This window comes from Lepidochelys kempii, chromosome 4, assembly GCF_965140265.1.
Source record: "Lepidochelys kempii isolate rLepKem1 chromosome 4, rLepKem1.hap2, whole genome shotgun sequence".
In the NCBI taxonomy this organism is placed as follows: Eukaryota; Metazoa; Chordata; order Testudines; family Cheloniidae; genus Lepidochelys; species Lepidochelys kempii.
In genome coordinates, this window is record NC_133259.1 from 96494425 (window position 1) to 96509692 (window position 15268).

The 15268-nt window shown below is 45.0% G+C and overlaps 1 protein-coding gene across 6 annotated transcripts in view; it reads left to right on the top strand.

Moving 5' to 3' along the window:
* PDS5A (PDS5 cohesin associated factor A) overlaps nucleotides 1–15268 on the top strand; it is a 165325-nt gene that overhangs the window by 84918 nt on the left and 65139 nt on the right. For all 6 annotated transcript variants that reach the window (XM_073342246.1, XM_073342241.1, XM_073342245.1 and 3 more), the window contains exons 10-11: nucleotides 10014–10108; nucleotides 13083–13228. In XM_073342246.1, the coding sequence (XP_073198347.1) occupies nucleotides 10014–10108; nucleotides 13083–13228 (241 nt within the window). The remainder of the gene's footprint in view (nucleotides 1–10013; nucleotides 10109–13082; nucleotides 13229–15268) is intronic.

Genomic DNA, 15268 nt, shown 5'->3' on the forward strand with positions numbered 1-15268 from the left:
TATTTTTTACAATTGCTAAGTATTCCTAATAGTGCTGTTATTAAGAAACACTTTTTTCCAGCATTTCTCTGTTTTCAAAAGCTATAGTTAATTTGTTTTTTATTTGGGCAGGAAGATTTGTTAAGCATTGATCGAGGGACGTGATCGTTCCCCTCTATTCGACATTGGTGAGGCCTCACCTGGAGTACTGTGTGCAGTTTTGGGCCCCACACTTCAAGAAGGATGTGGATAAATTGGAGAGAGTCCAGCGAAGGGCAACAAAAATGATTAGGGGTCTGGAACACATGAGTTATGAGGAGAGGCTGAGGGAGCTGGGATTGTTTAGCCTGCAGAAGAGAAGAATGAGGGGGGATTTGATAGCTGCTTTCAACTACCTGAAAGGGGGTTCCAAAGAGGATGGCTCTAGACTGTTCTCAATGGTAGCAGATGACAGAACGAGGAGTAATGGTCTCAAGTTGCAGTGGGGGAGGTTTAGATTGGATATTAGGAAAAACTTTTTCACTAAGAGGGTGGTGAAACACTGGAATGCGTTACCTAGGGAGGTGGTAGAATCTCCTTCCTTAGAGGTTTTTAAGGTCAGGCTTGACAAAGCCCTGGCTGGGATGATTTAACTGGGAATTGGTCCTGCTTCGAGCAGGGGGTTGGACTAGATGACCTTCTGGGGTCCCTTCCAACCCTGATATTCTATGATTCTATGATTGTATTTGAACTTTCAGAAAGCCTTTGACAAAGTACCTAACTAAAAGCTCTTAAGCATACCAAGCTGTCATGGGATAACAGGGAAGGTTGTCTCTTGGATCAGTAACTGGTTAAAAGACAGATTTCAGAGTAACAGCTGTGTTAGTTTGTATTAGCAAAAAGAAAAGGAGTACTTGTGGCACCTTAGAGACTAACCAGTTTATTTGAGCATGAGCTTTCGTGAGCTACAGCTCACTTCATCGGATGCATAAAGTGGAAAATACAGTGAGGAGATTTATATACACACAGGCCATGCAAAAATGGATGTTTACCATACACATTGCAAGGAGAGCGACCACTTAAGATGAGCCACCACCAGCAGGAGAGTGGGGTGGGGGGAGAGAAAACCTTTTGAAGTGATAATCAAGGTAGGCCATTTCCAGCATATTTCCAGGAGTTAACAAGAACGTCTGATTTCAGAGTAACAGCTGTGTTAGTCTGTATTCGCAAAAAGAAAAGGAGTACTTATGGCACCTTAGAGACTAACCAATTTATTTGGAGCATGCCATCCACAGCCTCAGAAACAACTCTGACATCATAATCAAAAAGGCTGACAAAGGAGGTGCTGTTGTCATCATGAATACGTCGGAATATGAACAACAGGCTGCTCGGCAGCTCTCCAACACTACTTTCTACAAGCCACTACCCTCTGATCCCACTGAGAGTTACCAAAAGAAACTACAGCATTTGCTCAAGAAACTCCCTGAAAAAGCACAAGATCAAATCCGCACAGACACACCCCTGGAACCCTGACCTGGGATATTCTATCTACTACCCAAGATCCATAAACCTGGAAATCCTGGGTGCCCCATCATCTCAGGCATTGGCACCCTGACAGCAGGATTGTCTGGCTATGTAGACTCCCTCCTCAGGCCCTACGCTACCAGCACTCCCAGCTACCTTCAAGACACCACTGACTTCCTGAGGAAACTACAATCCATCGGTGATCTTCCTGATAAAACCATCCTGGCCACTATGGATGTAGAAGCCCTCTACACCAACATTCCACACAAAGATGGACTACAAGCCGTCAAGAACACTATCACCGATAATGTCACGGCTAACCTGATGGCTGAACTTTGTGACTTTGTCCTTACCCATAACTATTTTACATTTGGGGACAATGTATACCTTCAGATCAGCGGCACTGCTATGGGTACCCGCATGGCCCCACAGTATGCCAACATTTTTATGGCTGACTTAGAACAATGCTTCCTCAGCTCTCGTCCCCTAACGCTCCTACTCTACTTGCGCTATATTGATGATATCTTCATCATCTGGACCCATGGAAAAGAAGCCCTTGAGGAATTCCACCATGATTTCAACAATTTCCATCCCACCATCAACCTCAGCCTGGTCCAGTCCACACAAAAGATCCACTTCCTGGACACTACAGTGCTAATAAACGATGGTCACATAAACACCACCCTATACCAGAAACCTACTGACCGCTATTCCTACCTACATGCCTCCAGTTTTCACCCTGACCACACCACACGATCCATTGTCTACAGCCAAGCTCTGCGATACAACCGCATTTGCTCCAACCCCTCAGACAGAGACAAACACCTACAAAATCTCTATCAAGCATTCTTACAACTACAATACCCACCTGCGGAAGTGAAGAAACAGATTGATAGAGCCAGAAGAGTTCCCAGAAGTCACCTACTACAGGACAGGCCTAACAAAGAAAATAACAGAACGCCACTAGCTGTCACCTTCAGCCCCCAACTAAAACCCCTCCAATGTATTATTAAGGATCTACAACCTATCCTGAACACTCTCACAAATCTTGGGAGACAGGTCAGTCATTGCCTACAGACAGCCCCCCAACCTGAAGCAAATACTCACCAGCAACCACATACCACATAACGGAACTACTAACCCAGGAACCTATCCTTGCAACAAAGCCTGTTGCCAACTGTGCCCACATATCTATTCAGGGGACACCATCACAGGGCCTAATAACATCAGCCACACTATCAGAGGCTCGTTCACCTGCACATCCACCAATGTGATATATGCCATCATGTGCCAGCAATGCCCCTCTGCCATGTACATTGGTCAAACTGGACAGTCTCTGCGTAAAAGAATAAATGGACACAAATCAGATGTCAAGAATTATAACATTCATAAACCAGTCGGAGAACACTTCAATCTCTCTGGTCACGCGATTACAGACATGAAAGTTGCTATATTACAATAAAAAAACTTCAAATCCAGACTCCAGCGAGAAACTGTTGAATTGGAATTCATTTGCAAATTGGATACAATTAACTTAGGCTTGAATAGAGACTGGGAGTGGCTAAGTCATTATGCAAGGTAACCTATTTCCCCTTGTTTCCCCCCACCCCCACCCCCCCCGACGTTCTTGTTAAACCCTAGATTTGTGCTGGAAATGGCCCACCTTGATTATCATACACATTGTAAGGAGAGTGGTCACTTTGGATGGGCTATTGCCAGCAGGAGAGTGGGGTGGGAGGAGGTATTTTTTCGTGCTTTGTGTGTATAAAAAGATCTTCTACACTTTCCACAGTATGCATCCGATGAAGTGAGCTGTAGCTCACGAAATCTTATGCTCAAATAAATTGGTTAGTCTCTCAGGTGCCACAAGTACTCCTTTTCTTTTTGCGAATACAGACTAACACGGCTGTTACTCTGAAATCAGATGTTCTTGTTAACTCCTGGAAATGTGCTGGAAATGGCCCACCTTGATTATCACTTCAAAAGGTTTTCTCTCCCCCCCACCCCACTCTCCTGCTGGTGGTGGCTCATCTTAAGTGGTCGCTCTCCTTGCAATGTGTATGGTAAACATCCATTTTTGCATGGTCTGTGTGTATATGAATCTCCTCACTGTATTTTCCACTTTATGCATCTGATGAAGTGAGCCGTAGCTCACGAAAGCTCATGCTCAAATAAATTGGTTAGTCTCTAAGGTGCCACAAGTACTCCTTTTCTTTTTTGGTTAAAAGACAGGAAACGAAGGATAGGAATAAATGGTCAGTTTTCAGAATGGAGAGAAGTAAATAGCCTTGTCCTCCAGGGAGCAGTACTGGGACCAGTGCTGTTCAACATATAGTCATAGATGATCTGGAAAGAGGGGTAAATAGTGATGTGGCAAATTTTGCAGACATTACAAAATGACTTAAGATCGTTTAGTCCAAAGCAGACTGTGAAAAGGTACAAAGGGATTTCACAAAACTGGGTGACTGGATAACAAAATGGCAGATGAAATTCAGTGTTGATCAATGCAAAGTAATGCATATTGGAAAACATAATCCCAACTATATGTACAAAATGATGGGGTCTAAATTAGCTGTTAACTCCAAGGTCTCTTTCTTGAGTGGTATTGTGGATAGTTCTCTGAAAACATCTGTTGTTCTTTGAGTGCTTGCTCATGTCGATTCCTTCTAGGTGTGTGCGCACCCAGGTGCACAGTTGTCGGAGACCTTCGCTGTTTGAAGAGCCTGGGAAAATCTGACATAAAAGAGAAGTGTTGCATCTGTAAGAACTTTCGTCCCAGGACACAGAAAGAACGCAAAACTCACTTGATGGCCCTCCTCATGGAGACTGCTCTATGTCCGGCCTCGGAGCCGGCTCAGCCAGATACAATGCCCAATACTTCAGCCTCGGTGTGCAGTGCACCCCTGGCACTGGGCTTGTCCCACCACTGGTTCCCTTTGCTGGTACCTAAGAAGAAGGCTAAGAAGAGGGACGCGACGCCGAGCAAGCCAGATCAAGGAGCGTTGGGGAAAGCACCCTGCTCGGGCTGCCTGCCCACACCAGAGCTGCAAGGGGGATCTGCCCCAGGGAGTACCACCCCCCCCGAGGGACACGCCACCAATTGTGGGGAGTGGTAGGAGACCCAGGATGATGGCACGGGTGACGTTCTCTCAACTCCCGGCGCCCGGAGAGCAGGAAGCGCTCCCGCCGCAACTGGTACTGCGTGCAGTGATGGACCTGCTAAGGCTCCCCATGAGGGCAAGCCCACCATGAGGGTCTTGCACAAGACAAGTGAGCGCCATTGGTCTCCGGAATCAAAGCAGATCCCTGTGTTGCCATGCCCTTGGTTTCCGCATCAGCCCAGGTCACCAGTTCGCCTTTACGGGTCACCAGGACCTCAGGGATGCTCCCCAGCTCAGCGTCGCTCTCCCTGCTCCTGGAACTGGTCGGACCTTTCCCAGCACGAGTCACCTGCCGCAACAGTTAGCCGCCAGATCCAGCTCTCGATGACCCCACCCTGGTCATCAGAGGAGGAGGACTTCTCCAGCACAGAGAGGGAGTTTAGCACGCGCCCCTCCCCCCCCCTCCCCCGCGCGCCTAGGCAGCAGCATGACTGGGCTCCGGAAGGTACATTAGCTGTGGTGATGCCAACTTGGCAGCAGGGCCAGTGGCCGACACGATGGCCCTATTGGAGTGCCTGGGGCGTGCCTGTCATGCTGTTGCCCCATCCCGCCAGTCCTCGATCGCCACATTGGACAAAGCAAGGTTGGTATTGGTGGCACCAGGCTCGATGCAGGATGTGCCGGTGGACACAGTGGTGGAGGAACCGGTGCCCACCCTGAGACCTCCCTGCCCAGCAGGTGACGATGCCCCAGGCCCTCCCCCGATGCCTCTAGTCATTCTCCTCCTCTCAGGACGAGGCAGTGGCGGGGCCCTCCAAGGCTAGTCCACTGGATGACTTCAAGGAGTATCATGCACTGTTCTGTCAGGTGGCCACTAACTTGGGGCTCAAAGCGGAGGAAATGGCGGAGCTGGTGAACACATTGTTCAGCCTGCTTTCCGTGCACAAAGAGGTCCTGAATATTGCCCCATCTCCATCCCGCCCACTTCCAAGAGGGCGGAAAAGAAGTATTTTGTCCTTGCTAAGAGATTTGAATACTTACACACCCACCTGCCCCCATGGTCATTGATCATATTGGCAGCCATTTAAAAGGACCAACAGGGATCAGCCAGTTCCATCCTTAAGAATAAAGAGGCCAAGAGACTGGACCTGTTTGGATGCAAGATTTATTCCATGGCCAGTCTCCAGTTTCGGGTGGCAAACCATCAGGCCCTCTTGGGGCGTTATTATTGTAACTTGTGGGATTCTCTCCTTAAGTTTATGGACACTATGTCCCAGGAGGTGGCCCAGGAATTTGGGGCTCTGGTGGAGGAAGATACCGTGGTAGCTCTGTGCTCCCTCCAGGTGGCCTGGGTAGCCAATTCAGCTACCCGAGTGGTCGCCTCGGCAGTGACCATGTGGCGCAGTTCGAGGCTCCAGACTGCCGGCCTGTCTCAGAAGATGCAGGCCTCCATTCAGGACCTCCCGTTGGACAGTTGAGCTGTTTTCCAACCAAATGGATGCAAGACTGCATGGCCTAAAGGACACCCGAGCAACACTCTGTTAATTGGGGATGCATACTCCTCAGCCTGCACGGCAGTTGTTCCGGCCTCCCCCGCCACCAAGGCACTGGCAGCCTCAGTAGGAGCCTGCGAGGAGAAGGGATGGAGGGTTTAACTGCCGACTCCCTTCATCCACCCACTCACTGGCGTAGTCTGTCCCGGCAAAACACCCTGGGGACCAGAAGCGTTCATTTTGAGGGTGCGCTTGAGAATGATGCATCTGTCACCTCCCTGGATCTGTCCTGCTTTTTCCTGAACCGCCTCCACCTCTTCCGTTAGGCCTGATCAAGGGTCACCTCGTACCATTGGGTGTTAGATGTAGTGTCATCAGGCTACATCCTCCACTTTACGGCCACCCTTCCCTCCCACCTCACCTCTTCCCTGTCCTCTTCGGGGACCATTCTCACAAGCAACTTCTTGTTCAGGAGGTGGACAACCTACCGCAGCTGTAAGTGGCTGAGGAGGGAAGGTTCCTCAGGAAATGATGGGGAAAGGGGTCTACTCCCACTATTTCCTAATCCAGAAGATGAAAGGGGGCCTACGTCTCATTCTGGACCTGCGATGACTCAACAAATACCTCAAGACCTGTTTGTGACTTGCCAGAACACAAAGTGCCACTAGTTCTGCTCATTCTGGGGGCATGACAGGTACTCCCGGTCAGGCGCCTTTCTGCTTCCATAGTCGGGGGATCTGATGTACGCTTTCCCGCTGGTGCCATTGCTCCACAGGGTCCTCATGAAAGTCAAGCAGGACAGGGCCAAGGTTGTACTCATCGCCCCAGCTTGGCCTCGCCAGCACAGGTTCAGTAGGCTTCTGGACCTGTCAGTGTCGGCCCTGATGCCACTGCTCCATTGGCCGGATCTCCTGTTGCAGAATCACAGCAGGCTCTTGCACCCAAACCTGGTGGTGCTGCACCTGACAGCTTGGTTGCTCCCTGGCTGAGTTCTGAGGAGCAGGAGTGCACGACCTGAGTCCAGCAGGTCCTTCTGGGAAGCAGAAAGCCCTCCACTAGGGCCACTTTTATGGCCAAATGGAAACGTTTTATATGCTGGGCTTTGACCCAGGGGATTAGGCTTGCACAGGCCTCGCTGCAGCTGATCCTGTACTGCCTTGTGCATCTTAAATTTCAGGGTTGTCCCTTTCATCTGTTAAGGTCCATTTGGTGCTGTAATGGCCTTTCAGCCTCCATTCCACGGAAGGTCGATCTTCGTGCTTGGCATGACGGTCTGGTTCCTGAAGATTCTGGAGTGACAACCCTCGAGCCTGGGATCCTTTCCCTCTGTGGGACCTTAACCTGGTGGTCACGCAGCTCATGCAAGTCCCCTTCGAGCTCTTGGCGTCCTGTTCTCTTCTCCTACTATCCTGGAAGATGTTGTTCCTGGTGGCAATAACTTCTGCATGGAGGGTTTCCAAGATTAGGACGCTCACCTCAGAACCACTGTATACCATGTTCTTCAAGGACATGGTCCACTTGCAGCCACACCCAGCTTTCCTGCCCAAGGTGGTTTCACATGAGCCAGGACATATTCTTGCCAGTCTCCTGTCTAAAACCTTATAAGTCTGAGGAGAAGCATAGATTGCATTCCCTGGACATCAGGAGACTGCTGGCCTTCTACATCAAGAGGACAGGTCCATTTCGTAAATTGACTCAGTTGTTCGTCGCTCTGGCAGATAGGATAAAGGGTTGTCCGGTGTCTATCCAGAGAATTTCGTCTTGGATCACCTCCTGCATCCATTTCTGCTATGATTCCGCTGGCAGTTGTCACTGTTCACTCAGCTAGAGCGCAAGCCTCTTAGTTGGCCTTCCTGGCCCAAGTGCCCTTTCAGGATATCTGCGAGGCCACTACCTGGCCGTCCATTCACACATTCACTACCCGTTACCTAACAAGCTTGAGACAATGCTAGCTTCGGTAGAGCAGTGCTGCAAGCCGCACAACCATGAACTCTGAGCCCACCTGCAGGGATACTACTTGTTAGTCACCTAGAGTGGAAATGACGTGAAGAAGTACTCGAAGAAGAAAAAACGGTTACCCACCTTTTCGTAAGTGTTGTTCTTTGAGATGTGTTGTTCATGTCCATTCCATTACCTGCCCTACTACCCCTCTGTCAGAGTTGCCAGCAAGAAGGAACTGAGAGGGATTAGGGCTAGCAGCACCTGATATACCACCGCATGAGCATGGCACTCTAGAGGGCGCCACAGCTGTCCCTACAGATACCGCTAAGGCAAAAGTCTCCGACTGTGCATGTGGGCACGCGCACACCTAGAATAGAATGGACATGAGCAACATATCTTGAAGAATAACAGTTACAAAAAGGTGGGTAACCATTTTTTCAATGTGCAGCAGCAGACAAAAAAGCTAACAATATTAGAAACCATTAGGAAAGGGTTAGATAAGACAGTAAATATCATAATGACACTATGTAAATCCATCCACACCTTGAAAACACCATGCAGTTCTGGATGCCCCTTCTCAGAAAAGATATATTAGAACTGGAAAAGGTACAGTGAAGTGAACAAAAATAATAAGGGGAATGAAACAGCTTCCATATGAGGAGAGATTAAAAAGACTGAGAAAAGAGATAACAAAAGGGGGTATGATAGAGGTCTATATAAAATCATGAATGGTGTGGAGAAAGTGACAACACAAAAAATGGGTCACCCAATGAAATTAATAGGCAGCAGTTTAAAACAAACAAAAGGAGGTACTTCTTCACACAACGCACACTAAACCTGTGGAACTCAGTGCCGGGGATGTTGTGAAGGTCAAAACTGTACCTCGATTTAAAAAAGAATTAGAAAAGTTCCTGGAGGATAAGTCCATCAATGACTATTAGCCAAGATGGTCAGCCGCATGCTCTGAATGTTCCTAAGCCTCTGACTGCCAGATGCCAGGACTGGACAGTGGGGATGAATCACCTATTCTGTTCATTCCCTTTGAAACATCTGGCATTGGATACTTTTAGAAGACAGGATATTGGGGTAGATGGACCATTGGTCTGACCCAGTATGGTCATTCTTATGTTTTTATGATTTCCATTAAATAGAGTTTTAAAATAGGGAATCTTTGATCCATGTTAAGTGTTTTAAAACAGAAATAATTGAAAGTTAAGTTGCAAAGAGATTGCCTTAAGACCAGGAATTGATCTTAGATCCAAAATATAAGACCCTTGTTTATGATGGTGCATTAAGTTATACCTAAAAGCATCTTTTCTATGTATTTATTAAATACCTCCAATACAATACTTCACTCTCCCTAGACATTTGTATATGCTTTTGTTGGTGGGTTTTTTTTGTGTGTTCGCAAGTCCACATGCTTTTTTTTTTTTTAAAGTAAATAGCAATTTAAAATCATAGAATCATAGAATATCAGGGTTGGAAGAGACCTCAGGAGGTCATCTAGTCCAATACCCTGCTCAAAGCAGGACCAATCCCCAACTAAATCATCCCAGCCAAGGCTTTGTCAAGTCGGACCGTAAAAACCTCTAAGGATGGAGATTCTACCACCTCCCTAAGTAACCCATTCCAGTGCTTCACCACCCTCGTAGTGAAATAGTATTTCCTAATATCCAAATGCAACATTATATTAGAGGATTCTTATTTTCAACACTCCAAGGGTGTAATCTTGGCCCTATTTAAGTGTATTATTGCTATCCTGATACTTTTTGCCCCCTTTTTTTCCACAAGAAGCATTTTGAGCTTTACTTTTTTGAAAACCTAATGGAGATTAAGACAAATTCTATTGTATGTATTATTTTGTACTCTAAAATTATTTTTATGCAGTTGATGTAACAATAACACATTCTCAACATACTTATGTGACGATGTAAAGAGTAACATTGATTTTTAAAGATAATCCAAAAATTAACATGCATTGTTTTCCATTCTCTAGATTTAATGATATCCATGTCCCTGTGAGATTAGAAAGTGTGAAATTTGCCAGTCATTGTTTAATGAACCATCCGGATTTAGCAAAAGACCTCACCGGTAAGATGCATAATTCAAAGTTTAAAATAATTTTTGTCCGAGGGAGGCAATTGTTTCAAGTACATAGCAATATGTTTCTGAAATATGTTAAGACCGGACTTGCCCATGCTGCATGGGGAGTACTAAGGCATTCATTTAAGGTAGATTTTCCTGTAGAAGGCAAGAGAGAGTTTTTTAAAAGTAGGCATTTTACATTGGGTATGTTTTGATGCCAGCCTTATAGAACAAAGGTGGTCCAATTGAAATTATCCTATGTAGAATTAGTTTTAACCTCATCATCTCAAATTTTGATGAAATCTTGGCCCTGACGGAGCAGGTTAACCATTGGTTTCAGAGTAGCCGCCGTGTTAGTCTGTATTCGCAAAAAGAAAAGGAGTACTTGTGGCACCTTAGAGACTAACCAATTTATTTGAGCATAAGCTTTCGTGAGCTACAGCTCACTTCATCGGATGAATCTCACGATGCTCACAAAAGCTTATGCTCAAATAAATTGGTTAGTCTCTAAGGTGCCACAAGTACTCCTTTTCTTTTTTCAGGTTAACCATTGAGCATGTGGAATGGGATTTTCAGAAGTACTCAGCATTTTCCTAACTCTGCTTCTGTTGATCTACAAAATCCCACCCATGATCTAAAGATTAAATTCCTCCTGCAGACCAGCATTATAGCCAGTTTTAAATTGTGAAAATTGGAAAGCAGGGGTGGAAGAACATAACACAAAGACCAGTTACATCCTTTGGCATATTTTCATTTTTCGGTCCCCTTTGCCCCACACTCTTTTTTTTTAATACCATAATCATATGGTATGTGCTCAGCATGCTTGGTCTCATTTTCAGTGGTGATGAGCACCAATAGATCCCACTGACTTCAGTAGGAACTGAATGCTCGGCACACTGAAAGTCAGGACACTTACCAGATTTTTTTCCCCTTAAACCAGATGTTTGAGTAATTGCTAAAGGTGAATGAGCAGATTTTTATACAGTAGGCAAATAGGTCTGTATTTTCCTTTTTTTTAAATGGTTCACGTATTTTGGAAATGTGGAATAAGGCATTATTGCTAAGACTCAATTTGTGCCCACAGTATTGTGGAATCTCTGGAAAATATTAGTTTTGCTTGTCTTCACCTGCTAGTATTGATGCACCAGACTATGAGTTAGTCTACACTAACTCTGTAAATCGATCTGAGTAACACTAGTTCATTTATGCAAGTTACGTAACTGAAATCGACATAATTTAGGATGACTTCCAGTGGTGTCTACACCACGCTACATCAATGAGAGATGTTCTTCCATTGACATAGCTTCTACCAGTTGGGGAGGTGGAGTACAGATGTTGATAGGAGAGTGCTCGCCCTTTGACTTTGCATGTCTTCACCAGGCCCGCTAAATCAACTCTGCTGCTTCGATCACAGCAGTGCCGATTTAGCTGGTAGTGTAGACATGGCTTATGTTTTGCTGTTGAGACATCTGTATTCTTCGGCAGGTCTTTTCTTAGGCCATATCTATGTTATGGGAACTTTAGTAGCATAGCTACAGTGCCATAGCTGTACCACTGTAATCCTGTGGTGTAGACAAAGACTATAGCAGTAAAAGGAGTATTTTCATCATTGTACGAACTCCACCTCCCTGAGCAATGGTAGCTAGGTTGGATGGAGGAATGTTTCTTTTGTTCTAGCTTCATTTACACCAGGGACTAGATTGGCATAACTGTGGTGCTTAGATGTGGATTTTCCATAGCCCTGAGCAATGTCGATCTAAGATTTAAATGTAGACCAGACCTCAGTAATATTCATTGGAAAGATATATTCTAAGTATTTTAGGTAAAGGAATATAAGTGGGGGATCTTAAGGTAAAATTGTTCAAGTTTATATGTGGTCTGATTAGAGAGATGTCGGTTGTGACTCCGCAGTTAAGTTTGCATTGTGATTTGCAGCTAAAGCAGGAAATAAATCCTTTAATTTCTATTCACTGTTTCTCTAGAATTTTATAAAAAAGGGATTAGTAGGTTGGCTAGTAGTTTAGAGAATACTAACTTTTCACCTTTGGAAACTCTCTGGTTCAGATATGGTTTAAGTTATAACTGTAAATGAGTTTGATGTAAATAAGTTTGATCTCATGAGGGTCTACTGGATATTGGCCAGTTCCACGCATACACTACATAATTTGAGCTGTGTTGTGGCCTGTTGAGTCTATATTTGATGTACTCAAGTAGTCCATAAATACTAGATGACACAATGGCCCTGTAACAATTTTCAAATAATCATTACAGTGAAACAGCAAAAAAAATTCTTGTTAAAAGGTATCTAACTATAAAGTCATAAAATCAATATAGTCTGTTTAAATAGATCGTTTTAAAGATTCTGATATGTATTTTGAAGAACTGGTAACTCTCAGGGAGCTGTTGCAGAATGTTGTTGCAAATCCATTTTTTCCCCAAAAAAATATACTGTAAAGGACTTTTCTACAAGATTTTTTTAAATTAATGCATTAAGGCAAATACAGGATTTTGATGATCATTTCTATATTTAGATATTAATGATGCTATTTAAATTGACAGAAGATTGCACTATGACTAAAATAAAATCCTTAATTTAGTCTGTTGTGATGGATCATGCTTCTGTGAAATAATGCTCCCTCAAGGCATTATAGAACAGTGTGTTACCAACATCATAATCTAAAATATTGAGGAACAGTGAGCTGAGTTTCACTCGGAATTTTGTCATTTTTGACTCAAACAAATCTTTAATGATTTACAACATTTTTAGTGTATTACTTATATTGTAAACACCTTGGGACTGAGAATTATTATATACAATTTTATGTGCAGTAGTTGATATAGTTGTACATTTTGACTGAGGTTTGTGTAGTTGTTTTAATTTTCCTTATAAACTGTCATTTGTTGTGCATCTGCAACAAAAGCACTTGAGTATACTTTTCATGGTAATTGATTTGATTTTATTTTTTTTAAATTGTAACAGAGTACTTGAAGGTTAGATCACATGACCCAGAAGAAGCGATTCGACATGATGTCATTGTTACAATTATAACTGCTGGGAAGAGAGACCTTTCTTTAGTCAATGACCAGCTACTTGGCTTTGTAAGGGAAAGAACACTAGATAAACGGGTAAGGTATAATATTTTATTTGCAGTAATTTCCGCCTTTAAATCATAGAATCATAGAACCATAGAATATCAGGGTTGGAAGGGACCTCAGGAGGTCATCTAGTCCAACCCCCTGCTCAAAGCAGGACCAGTCCCCAACTAAATCATCCCAGCCAGGGCTTTGTCAAGCCTGACCTTAAAAACCTCAAAGGAAGGAGATTCCACCACCTCCCTAGGTAACCTATCCCAGTGCTTCACCACCCTCCTAGTGAAAAAGTTTTTCGTAATATCCAACCTAAACTTCCCCCACTGCAACTTGAGACTATTAGTCCTTGTTCTGTCATCTGCTACCACTGAGAACAGTCTAGATCCATCATCCTCTTTGGAACCCCCTTTCAGGTAGTTGAAAGCAGCTATCAAATGCCTCCTCATTTTTCTCTTCTGCAGACGAAACAATCCCAGTTCCCTCAGCCTCTCCTCATAAGTCATGTGTTCCAGTCCCCTAATCATTTTTGTTGCCCTCCGCTGGATGTTTTCCAATTTTTTCACATCCTTCTTGTATTGTGGGGCCCCAAAACTGGACACAGTACTCCAGATGAGGCCTCACCAATAGAGGGGAATGATCTCATCCCTCGATCTCCTTGCAGTGCCCCTACTTATACAGCCCAAAATGCCATTAGCCTTCTTGGCAACAAGGGCACACTGTTGGTTCCTGTCCAACCTGAATCTTCTATGCACTGAGGATATAGGTTACAGTTTTGCGCAGTTAATTAGAACAGTGGTTTCCAAACTTTTTTGATCGTGCACCCTTATCAGTAAAAATTTTTTGAGCACGCACCCCTAATATATGTATATTTATTTATGTATAAATTATATACATGTACTACTGTACTAATATATTGTGTAAATTATAAAACATACACAAAAAATAGAAATTAAAAAACAGAGATAAAGATGAAATAAATTATTTTTAAAATAATGTTTTTATTTATTAACAATACGAAAAACCTTTTTGCTCTCACTAAAAAAAATTATTAATTTTAGTGAGAGCAATGTGATTGAATATGCTTTATTATTTTTGAAAATTTTGGTTTAACACTTTGTAATATAGCAGGCGCTCAGGGTGGGGTGCAGGGTCTGGGAGCGAGTTAGGGTGCAGCGGGGCGCTCGGGGTGGGGGTGTGGGGTCTGGGAGGAAGTTAGAGTGTGGGAGGGTGCTCAGGGTTGGGGTGCAGGAAGAGGCTCAGGGCTGGGGCAGGCAGGAGGTACAGAACACTTACCTGGGACAGCTCCTGTTTGGTGCAGGGTGCGTGGAGGTGGCTCTGCGCAGTACAGCATCACCCCCATGGCCACGATTCTGGGAGCTGCCCCCCTTCCCCCCGGGGCAGGCAGGGCCACCTGGAACGCAGGGGCTAAGGGGTCCCCAGGGCCCTGGCCTGCGGCTCTAAAGCCCCTTTCAGAATGTGGCCCTGAGAGCTTGGGCTGGAGGACTCAAGAGGAGCAGGGGCAGCCATGTAGCCAGCGGCCGGAGAGAAGTGACACTGGAGGACTCAGGACCACGCCCCGCCCCCCCCCCCTTTTTTCCCCCCTCCAGCGTTGCTCCTCCTGCCGCACTGCCCTTTTGCTCCGGCAGCGCTCCTCCTGCTGCGCCCCCCAGTCGATCATCTTGCGCACCCCCTGGGGTGCATGCACCCCACTTTGGAGACCACTGAATTAGAATGCAGTGGCTACATTAATTCTCGCTAGAAGGCAGACTGTTGAAATGCAGTCAGTGTGTCTGAGCAGGGGCTATATATCAGGGAAATGAGATCATTATTCTGCCAGGAATATTGTGAATTTCACCATCAGCTCCTCACTAGCCAGAGGTCTGACAGTGTGATTGGCCTAAAGGAATCAGGCACCCTCCCAGAAACTTGTCAGTGAAGACTAACTTCAGCTCTAGATGGGGTTTCTTTATGGGATTCATCTCTGAAAAGAGCTTAATGGACTTAAATTCTGGGAAAAATAAAAATTGACAGCTGACTGGAAATGGCTACAAAGCACACACAACTATTTGAGGTAAA